The 19,249-nt window shown below is 43.5% G+C and overlaps 3 protein-coding genes across 3 annotated transcripts; all 3 read right to left on the bottom strand.

The window, feature by feature from the left end:
• Positions 1 to 8,719: 8,719 nt before the first annotated feature.
• LOC6594636 (4-coumarate--CoA ligase-like 7) lies at positions 8,720 to 10,719 on the bottom strand. The gene is made up of 4 exons (XM_026994530.1): positions 10,486 to 10,719; positions 10,036 to 10,430; positions 9,857 to 9,973; positions 8,720 to 9,793 (listed from the first exon to the last, which is right to left on the bottom strand). The coding sequence occupies exons 1-4, from the start codon at positions 10,624 to 10,626 to the stop codon at positions 8,827 to 8,829; spliced, it is 1,620 nt and encodes a 539-aa protein (XP_026850331.1). The 5' UTR covers positions 10,627 to 10,719; the 3' UTR covers positions 8,720 to 8,826.
• Positions 10,720 to 12,347: 1,628 nt separating this feature from the next.
• LOC6594635 (4-coumarate--CoA ligase 2) lies at positions 12,348 to 14,219 on the bottom strand. Its single transcript, XM_026994454.1, has 3 exons — positions 14,045 to 14,219; positions 13,465 to 13,982; positions 12,348 to 13,405 (listed from the first exon to the last, which is right to left on the bottom strand). Exons 1-3 carry the CDS (start codon positions 14,186 to 14,188, stop codon positions 12,448 to 12,450), a joined length of 1,620 nt encoding a protein of 539 aa, XP_026850255.1. The 5' UTR covers positions 14,189 to 14,219; the 3' UTR covers positions 12,348 to 12,447.
• A 2,449-nt stretch (positions 14,220 to 16,668) lies between these two features.
• On the bottom strand, positions 16,669 to 18,606 carry LOC6594634 (luciferin 4-monooxygenase). Its single transcript, XM_002019894.2, has 2 exons — positions 17,944 to 18,606; positions 16,669 to 17,884 (listed from the first exon to the last, which is right to left on the bottom strand). Exons 1-2 carry the CDS (start codon positions 18,597 to 18,599, stop codon positions 16,915 to 16,917), a joined length of 1,626 nt encoding a protein of 541 aa, XP_002019930.1. The 5' UTR covers positions 18,600 to 18,606; the 3' UTR covers positions 16,669 to 16,914.
• Positions 18,607 to 19,249: the final 643 nt, after the last annotated feature.

Raw genomic sequence — 19,249 nt, 5'->3', positions numbered from 1 at the left:
AGATTCTTTAAAGGAAACCCTAATTTATGGACCTGGCGATAGGCAAGTAAAAGTGTTTGCGGGTAGTGGATTTAGCTAGCTAGTTAGTTACTTTGATTAGCGTAATCATTATAGTGGGGGGAAGGGGGTCTAAAGACCTATATATGGTGGCCGCCTATCAATGGGGCTTGGGGTCTCGTGGTGCGTGTGGAGAGCAGGGCCCCTATAAATAAATAAAATGTAAAAGCAATTAGTTGGCTTCTTGGCCAAAATTGATTGCAAATTCTGCCAGCGACGACTCTTAGGCCTCGTCGTCGTCGTCTGGTGATAAGGGTTTTCTTCGATTCTAAGTGGAATGGACACCCGCAATGATCGGGGGCCAGCAAACGGGTTCAAAGCTGCTGGTCTGGTCCCCGCGATACAAGTGACAAGTGAACATGGAAAACTAATTTATATGGCGCATGCGACAGGAAATGCAATGCAATGCCAGTGTAGAGGCCACAGTCTACTGTCTGTGGAATGCCACAGACTCCTCACAGACCCACAGACTGGTTGCTCAATGAAATGGTCTCGTCTCTCAATGGAAATGGCTAAAGAGACACTTTGGGGCAGATGAGACCTTGACCGGGTCTCTAAAAACGGTAATACGAAACCACCGCTAAAGAAAAAAAAAGTAAAAAGAAAGAAAAACAAGCGAAAAATAAGTCAAATACGTTGGCCGGGCCTTGGCTAACAACACTTTGCTCTTAACAACATCAGCGATGGCCCCAAGACCAGGACGGTGTTAAGGAATCCTATCTATTGCGGCAATCTCTGCAATATGTTCGACACTGCAAGGAAAAGAGGGATCTTCAAGGGAGAAAGAGCTAAGGAAGTCGTAAGCCAGCAATAAGGAAGGTATTTCCATATCGAAAAACAATAATTATGTATTAAAAATACTCCAAAGATACAAAATCTGAAGGAGTTATTCTTTAATTCTATAAAAAAAGTCTCTAATCATTATAGGAATTCTTATCGGGAATATATTGAATGCCTCTAAAGTACTCCAAATATTCAAAAAATAAAGGAATCCTTAATCATCATGGAACGATCGTTAACTAACTAAATACAACTATTATACCCCAAAAATTTATGGAAGATCCCCTTTTTCAAAGATTCTTTCCATATTCAATACTTTTTTATACAGAAATCCACCCTAGAAATCATGAAAAATCCCTCTAATGAACCAAAATAAAGAAATTCCCTAAGCCAAATCCACTTAAAATACATCTAAAATCCTTCAAAAATGCCCCATTCCCAAAGATTCCTGTAATTTTCCTTCCTTTTCCCCACCATTTCGCTCAGTGTTCGTTCTGTTGAGCAGCCGGTTTGCTGCATCTGCTACATCTAGCCGCAGGCTCCATCATCTGCATCATCAACTTGTGGCATCATCTCTCAAGAGATCGGCTCCGCTGCCTTGTTGACCAAGTTATGCTGCGAACAACAATATGTCATGTCCGACCGCCGAGGGGCTACATGTGGCCAGGGTTCTCTCCTCAGAGCATTCTTCACACCTCCCACAACGGGGCGGTGAAACGAGAAATTCGCACGCTCCAGGCGCCAGTCGATGGAGAGCAGATCTGTGGCCAGATCTGGAGCCGAAAGGAGGCGACTCCGCCTAGACCCCAGCTCGCTGTGCCGCCTCCTGTGTGCTCTGTGCTCTGTGCTAGGTGCTCCGTGGGTTGCATCTTCATCTTATTATTGATCGCCACATTTTATTTGATTATCTTCCCAGACTAGATTTATGCCGCGGCGGCATAATTTACTCGCTAATCATGCAACACTTTTCATTTTGACACGTTTCGGTCGGTTCGGGGCACAAAGCGCCCGCCAGGCAGTAATTATGTAAATTTTTTTCCGCTTTTCCAGCGGCCTCTCAGGGGCTGCAACTTTTATGATCTCCTGCCCGCTGCTTCGTGCTTAGAAGGCAAAAAACTTTGAACACAAATTGATAAAGGCACCCAACAACACAACAGAACAGAAAACACAAGTTGTAGTATTTTTATGGCCCCGCACGATCCCCAATCGATCCCCAATCGAACGCGTCGCGCGCGTTGCTCTCTTGTTTTTCGTTGCACATAAATTACAGGGGACGGTACGGGACGGGACGGGACGAGACCCCAGGATCCCTCCCAGGTCCGGTCCGGTATAGAATTCCATAGAAAATGCATCGAAGCCGCCTTGCCTGTGTTTTGACACCAAACATCCGCTCTCTAAGCCGCAGCCGCAGCCGCACGATCCATTCCCAATGCCCCATCGAAGGGGTTAAAAGGGAAGGAGGGTCTGCAAAGGGACAGGGAGGATGGATCTGATCTTGTTCGCCATTGCCGCCTCATGCGCATGAGTGCAATTTAAGCGCCATAAATTGTGTGTACGTACCACCGCCCCTTCATTTGGGATTGCTGCCGCTTCAGTCCCCAGTCTTTCCATTTTGGGCAGCTCCCGCTCCTCGTCTATTGAAGGCAGCTCCCTGGCCCTCCTCCCACTCCTCCTTCATTCAGATACAGCTGGGCCTTCTTTCGAGGCAGTAATATGTCAAAGTTGTTAGGGCCTTGTACTTAAAAGAGGGTATCAAAGGGGTATACATATGTGGGGAATGAGTAGTGGATGAATGAAGGAAAACCTTGAGAAAGTAAAAGTGCACTTAAATTATATTTTTTACGAATTCTACATTAGTTTATAGTCGAAATTCCTTATAATGTTCTCTTAAGTTTTAGATATTTCATTTCGTTTGTTTATAATTGAACTATTTTTAACAAAATACTACATTTGGGCTCTCTTTGAGTGAATTTTCTATATTTTCGGTTTTTTTGAGTAGACATTTCGTTTCCATGTATGGCGCGTCATGCAGCAGCATCCCACGGTTGGTGTTTTCCTTGTTTTAGCTTTATTTTCAGTGAATGCTTTTCTTAATTAGGGTTCTAACGAGACCATGAAGCAGTATAATGTCTGTCCTCTCAAAAAAAAACGCTACCGATTCGGTAAAACTCATACAGCAGTACCCCTCGGTTACCTTTATGGTCGATTTTCAGCACAAACTAAGTTCGTTTTACATTAAAGCTTGCTTATAGAAATAAGAACCAAAATGTGCTCGATTTTTTCAAAATTTATCAACAGGGCATTGCCTAAACGATTTCATGGGCGAAAGTACACATTTTTCAGTGATTTTTTTGTGGTTTACTTTTAAATTCGTTCTAAATGTATCTATAGGGCATTCAATAGTCGAAAGTAAACATTTTCCGGCAATTTTCTGCTTCATAAAGTAAGGTTACAGATGACTTACTACTTTTTTACGCTGGGGGCAAGGTTTTTGAAGGGTTATTCATAAGTCTAGGTGCTGGAATTAGTTGTGGAAGAGAGAGAGAGTGTGAGAGGGAGAGCAAATGATTTGCTGTGACATATGCAAATTGTAATCGTAATTAAACAGTCCTTCAGCGAGACGTAAATTAGTTGCCACTATTATAAATCTCTCTCTCTCTCTCTGTCTCTGTCTATTTTCTACACGATTAATGAATGCCACAATTATCAGATTCTGTGGCAGAGTAAGTGCCAGCAGTATGCCATGTAACATGACAAACTGGTCGACAGTGGCTAATGAATTAATCAGCGATCTGATCACAAATCAGAAATCATTCAAGAAAATCGCATAAAAAAAGCGTGGGCAACAAACACACACATCGCCGCACAGAGATTATAATTAGTGGCCGTTTACTGACAAATGATAATTGGTATTTGCATGACAATTAGAAACGCAGTCGCGGATGAGGCGCCAGGCGGCTTTGAGTGGCCTGCCAGAACCTCGACTAATGCCAATTGGCGAGGCCTGGGCTGGGCACTTCCTGGATACCATTTCGAAGCAGGTTTCTGTGACAGAGACATGATCAGCCATCCGGCAGATGCCCAAGACGCACAATGTATGGTATTTATAAGAAATATCGTATTTCATTGAACTTGACATTGAAAATAAACATAAAACGGCAGCAGAAGAAGCCCGGGAGATGTATTGTATCGCTGCTGTCAATCATCCCCAGAAGAAGGGATTGAAGGGTGGGGTGCGATCATTATCACTGATCCCCGAGACCAAATTAATACTCTTTCCCCTCTCTAAGTGGCCGCTTAATTGTTGCACATTTATTTCGGGAATGGTGTGCGCACCCATCGATCCATGACTCAGACATGTCACTCATGGTGCATGGGGCATGGGCCATGCTTTGGGGGCAGAAAGTATCCAATTGCAATGCTGACAAGATCACGTACAAAGTGCAATCTCTTCTCTGCCTCTGGGCCGCCTGTCAATCAACATAATAATGTTATTTGGAAGCAAAAGGCAAAAGGGTTTGTTTCCATTAAGCCCTCCCCCCCATCCCCCACACATATCTTCCTCTTGTGAGGGTCCCAACATCAGTTCCATCAGCTGCTTGTCTGTTCAGGTGATCTTTCTGGAGACTTTAGTGTTATCTTTCAAGAGGGAGATTATGGGAAATCACAAATGGGAGGCTCTTTTAATTAGTTTTTATCTGCAGAAGTGTTTATTTTCGTCACGGATTGATGATTGCAGTGGAGATCTTTTAGAAAAACACTCGAAATAAAGTCCAACTCAAAGTTTTGCCAAAAAATCGTTCAATTCTGTCTCTCTAAAGCTTTCCCCTCTACATTTCCCTTCATATTCATTAAATTCGCTTAAATTCCATACGTAGGTTTTTTTTAATTTTCGCTATCTCCATTTATTCTAGTGGATTTAAATCCTTGTCGCGCATTCACTTTCAAACAGTTTCTTTTTGGCGCTCAAGTTTGGTGAGAATTGCTCTGATTTCTGTGGGATTTGCTTTTTATGGGAAATCCTCTCGCATTGGAGGAATTTTTAAGCGCAACAATGTCCTTTTTCTCGCCACAGTGTCCTTTTTAAGCTCAACAATGTCCCTTAAGCGCATTCCATACTCACTTAGGTGTAATGTTGCTTGAAACATTAATTTGTATTGAGCAGCACTGTCCCTCAACATGCCGCGGATTGAGCAACATTTTACATACCCTGGAGAAATGGATATTATACAATTCCGATCTTTATTAATTACGTTTGAAAACAGCTTGGGAACCGCGTCGAAATCCAGTGTAAGTTTAACAACAAAATGTCAACTATTGGAATAAATCCCATGAAACTCCCCGCAAGAGCAGTGCATTTTTAAATGATCGTTTAATAGAATATTCCAAATATTTGCAGGTGTTTTTTCAACAACAAAAAGGAATTATAATATACCAAAAAAGAGAAGAAAAATAAAAATAGCAACCCTTGGCTGCGTTTTTTTGGGGCCATAAATAGTTAGTTCTTGCAAAAATAAACCGTAAACTAAAAGAAATGCAGAAATAAAATCGAAATATGTGGCGCGAGCACGTGGAATTCTCCGTGCACGGAGAATAACAACAACAAATGCAAAACCATGTGCCGCAACAAATAGCAACAAAATCAAGCGAGAAAGAGCAGAAGTAGAGGAAGATTAAAAGAAATCCCGCGAGAGCGAAAAGCTTCAGATGAAAAGTAGCTTTAAGTTTTCAAATAAAACAACACTTAGGGCTCGCGCACACTATAGCTGAAAGCGGAGCTGAAATCAAAGCTGAAAGCTCAGCTGATCTGAGAGCTTTTCTCAGGCAGAATCAGCTTGCAGGTGCGTACATTGTCGGCTGATCTGATTGCTGAAAGCTGAAAACCACTGCCTCCCTTTGTCTATCTCCTTAAGTGGCATCAATAGATATCATTATAATTATTATTATTATATTGTTAATGAATTATTACTTTACAGCACGTACAGTAGCCAGATGGAAGTTTTCTTCGTTTTTTTTTTTTTTTAATTACGTGTATTTTAACCACATTTCCGTTGAGTTTGTATTCGTATTACTTTTATTTTACGAATTATTATTACATTTTTACATTACATTGGTAATGGTAAATAATAAAACTTTTTTGCCCAATTTATCGCCTTCCAGAAATTATAGAAATAAAACTATTATTCAAATATTTTTAATAGTCCCGCTTATTCCCCAGCGCTGGGTTAACCTTAATTTCGCTTTAAAATGTTTTGCAGCCCATTTTCGATCACTTATGAACCAATACACTTGAACAAAATCAGCAATCAGCTTGCTGAAAAAACAAACATGCTTGATCGATCAAACTAAGCTGAGCTGTTTTCAGCGAGCTTTTTCAGCTTTCAGCTCAGCTCAGGCTGCAATGTACGCACTTGCACCGGTGCAGTGTGTTTGTTTTTTCAGAGCTGAAAAATAAGCTATCAGCTCCGTTTTCAGCTCCGCTTTCAGCTACAGTGTGCGCGAGCCCTTAAGCAATCACGTGATCAGCTCTCTGCTCTCACACACACATACCAAAGCAACAATAAATGCATTTTAGCGGCATTCATTTGCTTCACAGCAGAAGTCAGATCCGCGTCCTTTGCTGTTTTCGTTCTGTCGGGAGCGTAGCGATAAATCATGTGCAAACCGGCAAATGTATGGTGATTTTGTGGAATTTGCAGAGAAATATATCCCCAAACCACAAAAAAAGGCAGAAAAAGTGGGTGCAAGTGCAGTGGAAAAAGTGAAAAGTGTAATAGAAGGAGAAAATTATTTGTTTGTGCGTATGAAAACGCACCCGCAGGTCCCGCTTATGCCAGAGCACATAAATGCCAGAGCAGTCCCATGTGTAAGTGTGTTTTAGTGCAGTGTAATACATACATATGTGAAAATTGTAAAGAAAGTGAAAATGATTAAATTATTAACAAATAAACAGCAGATCCTGGAAGGTGTATGCCAGATGTTTACGAAATAAGCTGTGTGGATATGCCATAGGTGTACGAAATAAGCTGTGAGGAGCACCCATATGCCAGCGGAGTCTCAATTAAATTTTTCATATTCGTGTGTGGGAGCAGAGAGCCAGCCGGCGTAAAGATCTGGAAGAGAAGGAGGCGGCAGAATTAAGAGAGCAGCAGAATAAGAGCGAATTAATTGTGTTGTGCTTGTTTTTTGTTTCTCTTCTGTTTTTTTGCTTGTTTAATGGTTTTCAAAGTGTTTGTATGTCAATCAATGGCCTTAAAACTGTCTATATGGAAAAAATCAATGGCTGTCAAAGTGTTTGGGTCTCGATCTCTGTCAAAGTGTTTGTGAGAAAATAACAATGGTTCTAAAAGTGTTTAGAACTGTGTTTAGAGTGACTTTAAAACGTGGACATCTGTGGACTGAATCTTCAGTGTCCCTAAAACTGTATGAGAGATAGAGAGAGAGAGAGAAATTTCAGTGGCTGTCAAAGCTATTTGTGTTGTTTGAATACACTTAAGTGTTTTCTTTGCCGTATTTAATTTTGTTCTCTTTTTTTGCGTGTTTAATGGTTTTTAGACCTCAATGGTTTTCAAAGTGTCTATTGGGTAAAAATCAATGGCTGTCAAAGTGGTTAATGGTTCTAAAACTGTACTTATGGAAAAATAAAGTGTTTTGTGAAAGTGTTTTGGGCGTCAGTTGCTGTCAAAGTGTTTGTGATAAAACCTCAATGGCTTTCAAAGAGTACTAATCAATAGCTTTAAAACTATATCTGAAAAATCGATGGCTGTCAAAGTGTTTAGGCTTCAGTGGCTGTCAAAGTATTTGTGTGAAAACCACAATTTCTTTCAAAGTGTTTAGCATCAGTTACTCCAAAACTGTAGGAGAGCTCAATCTCCATAAATAATGGCGAGTATACAAACTGCATACACAGATGGCTTTAAAACTGTTCGAACTAAATAAATCGGGGCTTTTGAACTGGTTATGATGGAAAAATTTAAAAACTTAATGAATGGAGCAAAATGAATTGAAGAAAAGAAAAGGTGAGTGAGAGCTATGGTTTTTTATAATTTTACCATATTCTATATGTTTGATATTCTATATTATCCCTTAAAAAAAATCCTGATGCTGAAACCAAAGCGTGGTTTAGAAATCATTGTTTATTGCTGTCTTGAATGTTGAGAACTGATCGAAAAGAAAGTCCGCTGACCCGAAGGCTAGAATTTGAAAACTACTAAGCGAAAGTTTTGTTTTCCATAACGAAAGCTGATCAATTCTTTCATCATCTTAGATTTCATTTGCTTTAAACACAGTATTCTATTTGTACTACCTTTATATTATATATTTTATTACATTAATTATTCTATGTGCAACATTTATATTGCTCTATTTTAGCATATACATTGCGTATTTTTATAGATTATAGCCTGAACCGCTGGTGGGTTCCTTTCTTATTTCTTATCATTTCTTATTGAACTTTCACTTCATAGATAATGATTTATAATCTTTAATTGCAATCTAGAGAGTAGAGTCTTTTTGGGGGCATATAATATTCGCTCTTTGGAAACACTCTTAACACTCTTAGAAGATCTGTAATCTTTTATGCCTTAGACCTGCACAGCATGAATTTTCATTAGTTTTGTGACTCAATCGATAATCTTAATTGGCATTCGTGTAGATACTTCCCTTACAACATTTTTCCCTCTTATCTGAAGCATTTGATTGACCTCTAACATGTGTGCGGTTCCCTTGGAATACTTTGCACCCTACTGCCCTGCCCTGCCATGCCCCTTGGCCATCATTCAATCATTCAATCGCACCGCAACAATCGCACCTGCCGGGCCCGCGTAATCATCAATAGATAAGCCGCCAAAAAAATGATATCAAAAATGTTTCCTTCTTTTTTTTTTGTTTGGAATTTATTTTGTTGTTGTATCTTTTGCCCGCGTGGAATACTGACTGTGTGAGTCATCGTTTAAGCCTAAAAGAACCTCTAAAGCTAGTTGCAGGGATTTAGTGGCCATTGCCATAGTCGGACCACTTTTTCCCCAGAGCCTGATCGCGTGCCTGCTGCCGCAGCACCTTGCCACTGCCCGTCTTTGGGAGTTCCGGGAGGAAGAAGACGCCACAGTGAAGCTGCTTGTGGGTGACCACCAGACGCTTGGCCACATACTCGACAATGTCCATTTCAGTCAATCGACTGCCGGGGATCTTGACGACAGCTGCGGCCGCTGGATCGCCATCCACATCGTTCCACAGGCCGAAAACACAGGCCTCGATCACGTCCGGCAGCTCGGCAATCACCTGCTCCAGCTCGTGGGGGCAGTACTGGGCCCCATGGAAGCGTAGCATCTCGTTCTTGCGCTCCACGATGTGCAGGTAGTTCTCATCGTCGAAGTAGCCCATGTCGCCGGTGTGGAACCAGCCCTGATAGTCCTGGATCCGCTTCGATTCGTTGGGGTTGCCGTAGTAGCCGTTCCACTGCTTGCCATTGTGCAGGAGGATCTCACCGGTTTCGCCGTGCCCCAAACTGCGGCCGGCATCGTCCAGTATCTTCACCCTCACGCCTGGGACAATTCTGCCCACAGATGAGGGCTTTGACACGCCCATGTTGGCCGAAACGCCCCCGGTTTCGGTGAGAGCATAGCCATACGAAATCTGTCCATTGAGGAGATACTCCTGCATCTTAAGAACATTCGCCACATAGCAACTGCCGCCGCCAATGCTGATGAATCGAATGGTCGCCAGTCGCTGTTTGCTCAGCGTTGGGGCCTTGATGAGAGACGCCACCTGCTGGGGCACCAGTGTGAGGAGCGTGACCTTGTACTTTTCGACCAATTGCAGGAGATATTCGGGCGTGTAGGCGCGATCCGTGATGATGCGCGTCGAGCCATGGCAGGCACTGAAGAGCATCTGGAACATGCCGGCGGACCAATCGATCGTGCTGAAAGACAGCAGAACGTCCTGGCCCGTGACGAAGCTTAAGAGGAAAGGGAGGAAGTATTAGACGGGGATTTATCCAGGAATTAGCCATAGATCCTACCCAAAATCAAAAAGACAAGCCGCATTGGTTATTGTCACGGCCTTGGGGAGTCCTGTGGTGCCCGAGGTGCACAGTATGGCCACCGTCTGATCGCCGCCCAAGAGGAGAGGTTCGGGGCTGCAAGCAAAAGATACTGTATCTTTGAAATGCAAAAGCAAAGGGTTTGTTTTTCTCCTCACACATAATAAAGCTCTGCTTTGGTGGGTTCCAGCAGATCCTCCACTCGCGGGATGCCCAGACGGTGATCTTTCAGCGTGTAGACATGACTCTTGAACATCCTCGAAATGATGCTGATCCGCGGATACACGAGACCATCGCAGAAGATGATTCTCGGTCGCGTGATGGAGAACAAGTGCTTCAGAGTGTCCTCGTCGTGCCAAGGACTCACCGCATGAAAGGGCGTGCCATTCAGCAGGCAGCCCAGGACCACAGGCATCAGATACGTGGTATTTGTGCCGGCAATGCCCACCACATCGTCCTGCTTGAGGCCCAGGGCCTTCAGCTGCTGGGCGATCCGAATGGCAAAGGTGATGGCCTCTCCATTGGTCAGGGCAGTGCCTTCTGTATCGGAGATCTGTATAGGGAATAGTTAGGGGAGTTCTCATAAGGCAAAGAGAGAGACTTTTTACCTGGCACAAATTCGACGGATGATTTCGCATAAACGCAAACAGTATTTTACCAATCGAACAATCCGCATCGAAGAAGCTCTGCGGCCTCGGTCCACTCCATATTTTCGTGTATTTATCGAATTGCGTGCTCGAGCGCTCCATAATAAATAAATATCTCCCCACTCCGCTGATAAGCGCCCTGCTCTCTCCGGAATGGATGTCTACGTGGGTCCGGTCCAAACGCTTCGGACGTTCTGCAGCAACTGGCGGGAGGTTCCGTTCCCCTTCAGGTGCGTGTGTGCTGTGCTGCTGTCCGGCGCCTTACATATCGTATCTTATCGCGGCATAACCGTTTACGATTACGATTTGCAATGCGATTCCTACGTCACTTGGTAGAGAGAGAGAGAGGGAGAGAGAGGGGGAGCTGCAAAAGCTCAAAGAGAGCCTTCTGATAAGAGGGAGGTTTTCTAGACATTTTTTTTTTTTCATTTTTTTTCATTTTTTTTGGGATATTTAACTTTTATTTTTCAAATATTTTGATAGTAGTATTTATTTTTAGTATTATTTTTAGAATTTTCTGGAATTATTTCTAGCATTATTAAATATTTTTTTTGGTATTTTCTGGTATTTATCTAGTATTTTTTCGAACAAAAGTTATAGTATTACCAAATAAGTATGTTTGGTTATATATCCTACATATATAACTTTTTATACCCGATACTCAAAATGAGTATTGGGGTATATTAGATTTGTGGTAAAAGTGGATGTGTGTAACGTCCAGAAGGAATCGTTTCCGACCCCATAAAGTATATATATTCTTGATCAGCATCAATAGCCGAGTCGATTGAGCCATGTCTGTCTGTCCGTCTGTCCGTCCGTCCGTCCGTCCGTCCGTCTGTCCGTCCCCTTCAGCGCCTAATGCTCAAAGACTATAAGAGCTAGAGCAACGATGTTTTGGATCCAGACTTCTGTGATATGTCACTGCTACAAAAATATTTCAAAACTTCGCCCCGCCCACTTCCGCCCCCACAAAGGACGAAAATCTGTGGCATCCACAATTTTAAAGATACGATAAAACCAAAGACGCAGAATAGAGGAGTAGAGGATGACTATATGTTCTAGAGTGTAAAATCTCAACCAGATCGTATAATTATTATAGCCATATTATTTCTCGCTCTGTCTCTCTCTAACACACAGGTTTCATGGTCGGTTTTGCCAATTGCAAAATATGAGTTCAAGGATCTCAGAACCCATAAGAGCTAGAGCAACCAAATTTAGTATCCACACTCCTGTGATATCGGACCTTGACCGTTTCATGTCCAACTTTCACCACACCCCCTTCCGCCCCCGCAAAGGACGAAAATCTGGGGCATTCACAAATCTCAGAGACTATTAAGGCTAGAGTAAGCAAATTTGGTATCCGCACTTCTGTTAGATATCACTATAAAACGTATATCTCAGAATTTCGCCCCACCCCCATCCGCCCCCACAAAGGACGAAAATCTGTTGCATCCACAATATTGCAGATTCGAGTAAACTAAAAACGCAGAATCATAGAGAATGACCATATCTATCAGATTGCTGAATCTGAATTAGATCAGATCATTTTTATAGCCAAAGGAAACAAATCAATTTGCAGTGGCTACGCAGCGCGTGACGTCACGCTCAGACTGTTTTTCTGTCTCTCTCGCACGCACTCTTTGTCGTGTCGTTCAATATTAGCGGCGTCTGCCGGAGGGGCAATACTGACTAAGTATCGGGTATAACCGTAGAGTTGCGGTGTCCGCAGCAACTCACAAGGTTCCCACTCGTTTCAAAATAATTTCTGGTATATTTTTGAGTCTTTCAGATATGTGGATCCTCCTTTGTGACGCAGGTACAGATAGATATGTATCTTTGTTTAGTTAAAGAAAATACTAAAATGTATGCAAATATACACATTTAAAATAACCTAATGGATTCCTTGTTGTATCCTTCAATCATTTAATTCCGATCCTTAACTTCCAAGAAGTACGCCTTGGTGGACATTCGATTCGTTTTGCCATTGGGACTGCGCTTCAGATCCTCCATGATGATGGCCCCGCCATTCAAATGCTTGTACTTGGCATCCGTGTGGCCCCTCACATAGTCCACAATGTCCTGGGCTTTCAGATCACTCCCCTGCCGCTTGACAACTGCGGCGGCTGCCTCATCCCCGTTGATTGGGTCCCAGACGCCAAAGACACAGACCTCGGCGACATCTGGCATTTCGGAGATGATCGTTTCGATGTCATTCGGATAGTACATGATGTTCTGGTACTTCAGCATGTCCTTTTTCCGCTCCACAATGTAGAGGAAGCCATCGTCATCCATGTAGCCGAGGTCCCCCGTGTGGAACCATCCGTGGGAGTCGCGCACTTTGTGGCTTTCCTCAGGATTGTCGTAGTATCCCGCCCAGTGCTGGCCATTGCGGATGCACACCTCCCCGACCTCATCGCGATCCAGGGACTCGCCTTCTTCCGAGATTATCTTGGCCTTTAAGCCACTCACCAGGCGACCCACAGAGTTGGGCTTCTCATCGAAGTGATAGTTCATGGTCGCCATGGCCCCCAATTCCGTGAATCCGTAGGCGAAATGGAGACAGTCGCTGCTCAGGCGACTCCTGATCAGATGCTGTGTCTCCACGGAAGCCCTGCCTCCTCCAAAAAGGTATTTCCTGATGCTGGAGAAGTCCGTGGACTCGAATTCCCGAGAATTTACCATCATGGCCATGTGGGAGGGCGCCTGCAAGATCCACGTGATCCTGTACTCCTCGATCAAGCGCATCATGTAGACCGGATCGAAGACATTATCCGCGAGAATCCTTGTAGTGCTGTAGACTCCCGATGTAACGGTTATCAAGAGCCCAGTGATCCAGTCGAGGCTGCTATGGGTATACTGAATATCCGCGGTGGTTAGGTCCCTATAAATGCACGAAAGGATGGATTGATATCCGAGAGATTGTATCTGCAATAAACTTACTGGCTGCCGGCGAGTATCTGTCGACTGTTGGTGATGGTCACCGCCTTGGGGATGCCCGTGGTGCCCGAGGAGCAGAGTATCGCCAGAGTCTGATCGATGCCCTGCTCCAGTCGCACGGGCCGAAAGTTCTCCTCGATGGGGGATGAGAGTATCTGCTCGATGGGTGTCGATCCACCCTCCGGATGGTTCCGCATCGTAACGATCTCCACATCCTCCATACCCCGTGTGGCATCTCTCACTTTCTCGTACTCGTCTCCGTCGCAGAAGATCATCCGTGGGTGTGTGATGGAAAAGAGCTTCTCGATGGTGCCCCGATCGTAGGCGATGTTCAGCGAGTGGAAGGCGATGCCGTTGAAGAAGCAGCCATACGCGACGGCAGGGATATGGCTGGTATTCCTGGCTATAATCCCCACGATGTCCGACTGAAGGAGACCCTTCGATCGCATATACGAGGCCACGCGCATTGCATTCGAGTGGAGCTCCTCTCGGGTGAGGATTGTCTCCTCTGTGGTGGATATCTGGAAGATGCAAACACATGTATCTCTCTCTTGTGGGATAGATGGATGTAACAGATACTCACTTGGGCAATTAGCTTTGGATGCCTCCGCATCTCATGGAAGATAATCTCCCCAATGGACAGATCCGGGGCAAAGTACTCTTCGATCTCCGATCCACACCAGATCTTGAGATCTCCTTCGTATGAATTTGCGGGAGCGTAAGGCATGGCCTGCAATTGTTCTATCGGGTCGTCTGCTGCTCGACTGGTGACAAGTGGCGACTGCAGTCGCGTTTTTATACAATTTTCGCATTGTTTCTGTTTGCCTTTACTGGATATGGGCTTTACTTAGCACACACTTACACTTTCAGCTTACATGCACTTTTACAGTTAAGTTTTGATTACGGGCGGCACTTGATTCCAGAGCAGTTGTGCCTGTGTGCCGTGCGCGATCTCAATGCATCTGCTAAATGCATGACACAGCAAGAGGCAGGGGCAGGGGCCGCTGCATCGCTGCATATTACATCATCATCATCGTCTGTGGAGGCTGCTCTGCTCTGCCTGCATGACTAGACGGGAATTGGGTGTTTTGTTTGCGATTTCATCGCGTGCTTATTATAAAATTAACTTCAATCTTCGATTGGAAAATGATAGGCTAGAGCAAACAGCGGCAGGGTTCTACTAATACTGAAAGATACAGATACTTGTTTCACAGATACAAATAGGTATCAAAAAGATACATGACTTAATCGCTTAAGCTGTTTTTTATACCCGATACTCAAAATGAGTATTGGGGTATATTAGATTTGTGGTGAAAGTGGATGTGTGTAACGTCCAGAAGGAATCGTTTCCGACCCCATAAAGTATAAATTCTTGATCAGCATCAATAGCGGAGTCGATCGAGCCCTGTCTGTCTGTCCGTCCGTCTGTCCGTCCCCTTCAGCGCCTAGTGCTCAAAGACTATAAGAGCTAGAGCAACGATGTTTTGGATCCAGACTTCTGTGATATGTCACTGCTACAAAAATATTTCAAAACTTTGCCCCGCCCACTTCCGCCCCCACAAAGGGTGAAAATCTGTGGCATCCACAATTTTAAAGATACGAGAAAACTAAAAACGCAGAACCGTAGAAGATGACTATATCTTACAGAGTGCAAAATCTGAACCAGATCGTATAATTATTATAGCCAGAATCACGAAAACAATTTCACTCTTTCTCGCTCTGTCTCACTCTAACACACAGGTTTCATGGTCGGTTTTGCCAATTGCAAAATATGAGTTCAAGGATCTCAGAACCCATAAGAGCTAGAGCAACCAAATTTGGTATCCACACTCCTGTGATATCGGACCTTGACCGTTTCGTGTCCAAATTTCGCCACACCCCCTTCCGCCCCCGCAAAGGACGAAAATCTGGGGCAACCACAAATCTCAGAGACTATTAAGGCTAGAGTAACCAAATTTGCTACACACACTCCTTTAAGATGTCACTATAAAACGTATATCTCAGAATTTTGCCCCACCACCATCCGCCCCCACAAAGGACGAAAATCTGTTGCATCCACAATATTGCAGATTCGAGTAAACTAAAAACGCGGAATCATAGAGAATGACCATATCTATCAGATTGCTGAATCTGAATCAGATCAGATCATTTTTATAGCCAAAAGGAACAAACCAATTTGCACTGGCTACGCAGCGCGTGACGTCACGCTCAAACTGATTTTCTGTCTCTCTCGCACACACTCTTTGTCGTGTCGCTTAATATTAGCGCCATCTGCCAGAGGAGAGCCATACTGACTTAGTATCGGGTATAACTGTAGAGTTGCGGTGTCCGCAGCAACTCACAACGTTCCCCCTCGTTTTCTAATGGGGTTTCTAATGCAATCAGATATTGGTTTGAACTGCTAGATATTTCATTCCCATTAAGCCATTGTAGATACTTTATATATACAAACTTTATTGCAGATACTTGCAGATTACTTTATTTATTATTTGAATTGAAGTACATCTGATTTCTTTAGCACTTTTCTGCCAAAAAAGTATCTTTTTGTAACATTTTTAAAATATCCAAAAAATAGTTTTTCATTGAAATCTTTTAATTTTTTTTTTTGTATTTCTCTGCTATAATTTTCATTTTTATAGGTATATTTATAGAATTTTTTCTTAGTTATAGCATTTTTCAGTAATTTTGGTATATTCAGTTTAAAGTTAGCATTTTTTCAGATATTATTTCAGTATTTTTAAAGTTGTTCTTTTAGTATTTTTATAGTATTTTTTCGGGTAAATTTTCAAAATATCCAAAAGATTGTTTCAATGAAATCTTTGAATTTTATTAGAATTCTTTTTTGTATTTTCTGCTATTTTTCTAATTTTTTGTTTGTATTTTTCTGGTATTATTTCGTATTTCTTCTTAGCTTTAGTTTTTTCAGTATTTTGGTATTTTCCGTTAAATGTTAGTATTTTTTCAGCTATTTTTTCCAGTATTTTTAAAATTGTTCTTTTAGCATTTTTCGGGTATTCTCAATGGAGGAGAATTTTAGGAATTTTTTCTTTTACAAAAACTCTTCTTATTCGACTATTGGGATTTTTTTTGTATCTTAAAGATAAATTTTATTTATTGGGCATCCAAAAGATACAATATTTATTAATTTAATTAAAGTATTTTTAGACGCATTTCTGTTTTGCCAAAAGGTATCTTTTTCCAGTGGCATTTGGTGTAATCTTATGTGAAATTTTTTATTTGCATTATAATGTATCTTTATTTGTGTGACAGATACATATTACAGTGCAAAGTTTAGATAGTATCTACGTAAATATGTATCTTGTGAGTGCAAAGTGCTTGCTGCTGCCGGCTTATCAGAGCCCCCCTCCCGGCCGCTTTTACACTTCCACTTACATTTTGTATCTGTATCTTTTGAATAGTGAAACTCGTTGTTGCGTATCTGTGGGGGCCCATCTAAGCGCTGGAGGAGGAGGAGCCCCTCTTTATGTAGTTTTCTCTGACCGCCGAACGATTGACCTTTCCATTGGCGCTCTTGGCCAACTGCTGCACGATCTGCACCCCACCGTGGAGATGCTTGAACGGCACGGTGATGTTGTCCCGCACAAAAGCCTCCACTTCGAAGGCCTTGATACGGCTTTCAGGACGAAGCACCACCGAGGCAGCGGCCGCGTCGCCTTCCTGTTCGCGCCAAAGGCCAAAAACACAGACCTCCGAGACGTCAGGCATTTGGGCGATCACTTCCTCGATCTCATGCGGATAGTACATCATTCCCAGATACTTTAGCATGTCTTTTTTGCGCTCCACGATGTGCAGATAGCTGTCCTGATCAAAGAAGCCCACATCGCCGGTGTGGAACCATCCTGCGGGGTCCTGCATCTCTGCCGTGGCCTTGGGATTGCCGAAGTATCCGCTCCAAGGCTGTCCATTGTGGAGGAGGATCTCCCCCACGCCTTTGACTGCCAGATTCTGACCCGAGCCATCGACAACCCGCACGCGAATGTTGGCCATCAAACGACCCACTGATTCGGGCTTCGATTGCGTGTCGTAGTTGTAGGACACGAGGGCTCCCAGCTCCGTCAGCCCATAGGCATTCCGCAGGATACCCTGGCCGTGCAGGAAGGACTGCATCTTCCTGAGGGTCGCCACAAGGCAGTGGCCGCCCGCGAACAGCAGGTGCTGGAGGCTCCTCAACTTTTGGGCCTTGGTTTGCGAACAATTGGCCAACATGGCCACATGGGAATTGGCCATAATACACCAGGAGATTTCATGCTGCTCACAGATCTCCAGAAAGTGCCCAGGACTAAACATATCGCTAGATACCAGACGGACAGTGCCATAAACTCCAGCTGTCACTAGAGAAATGAGTCCCGTCAGCCAATCCAGGGTACTAGGGGCATACTGGACATCGTTGGAGGACAGGTAGCTGTGCAGAAAATTATCTTTTAAGCGTGTTCTTGGAGGGTATCTTTCATTTGTGCATACCTGTGGCACTCGAAGAGCTTACGGCTGTTGGAAATCGTCACCGCCTTGGGGGTTCCTGTGGTGCCCGAGGAGCAAAGGATGGCCATGGTGCGATTGATGCCGCCAGCGAACTCTGAGGGCTCATAGTTTGGACTGAGAGATGTTTTAAGTATCTCTGGGATGCTGGCCACTTGGGGTATCTTTCCATTTACTATGAGAACGATGGCCCCCAACGCCTCGGCTATGTCCTTGATCTTCTGGTAGTCCTGACTGTCGCAGCAGAGGATGCGGGGCTTGGTGATGTGGTACAGATCCCTGATGGTCTTTTCCTCGAGATTCGGGTTCACGGCATGAAAGGGTGTGCCGTTGAAGAGGCAGCCATAGGCCACGGCTGCCACATGTGTTGTGTTGCGGGCCATCAGACCCACAATATCCGTCGCCATCGTGAACTTTTGTCCCCTCAGATAGGCCCCCATTTTGCAGGCATTCTCCAGCATCTGGCCACGCGTTAGCCTCGTATTATCCGTGTGCGATATTTGGAAAATCCTCTGCGGCTCCCGCCGGAGCTGTCGAAAGATGATCTGTCCAACGGTCAAGTCTTCATTGTAGAGTCCCTGCAGCCGGGCACCGCTCCAGATGTGCTCCTTCGGATCGTACTTCGTTGGGGAATGCAACATTTTTCATTCAGAATTTGGATTGCAACTGGCAGAGGCTGCCCGGCAGCGGCTCCTATTTAAAGGTCACGCAAAATTGGCAATGGAATCGGAATTAGACGGGTCTCGGCAATTTAGCAGCAGTTAAAGTGTCCGGATATATTTCGACGACAAAACGCTTTCGCTTGACACGAGATGTATCTTTTTTTGTTGCTGTCAGCACAGCATCCAATGATCAGATGATTATTCATACAAAGTTGTGTAATGGTTCAGATCAGGCGTTTATTGAATAAATAATTGTCTTTTGGGGGGTTAAAAGGTGTCTTAGGGAGTTTTAGGGGAGTTTGTATCTTCAGTATTGATAGAATCTCAAGAAGAAGGTGTTTTCTTGCTTATTTTGGGGAATACTTGGGTAGTATATTTTGTGAAATATTTTTAAATATTTTTCTAGATTTATTTTGTTTATCAATAATTTTTTTATATATATTTTTTTTTAATTATTTGAATTTAAATCCACTTTTTAATAAATTTCCTTTGGCACCACTGGCGCCGTCTATTACTTTACTTTGGAACTAAGCGGAGCCTGGCGCCTTTTTGCTGAAAAAATTTTAAAGTTATGGCGCCACTAGAAAGCGGCAATAAATGAAACCTGAAAACCACAATTTTGCAACATT

This window comes from Drosophila persimilis, unplaced genomic scaffold, assembly GCF_003286085.1.
Source record: "Drosophila persimilis strain 14011-0111.01,24,50 unplaced genomic scaffold, DperRS2 tig00003933-arrow-pilon, whole genome shotgun sequence".
Taxonomy (NCBI): domain Eukaryota; kingdom Metazoa; phylum Arthropoda; class Insecta; order Diptera; family Drosophilidae; genus Drosophila; species Drosophila persimilis.
This window is presented reverse-complemented; position numbering and strand designations above follow the sequence as displayed.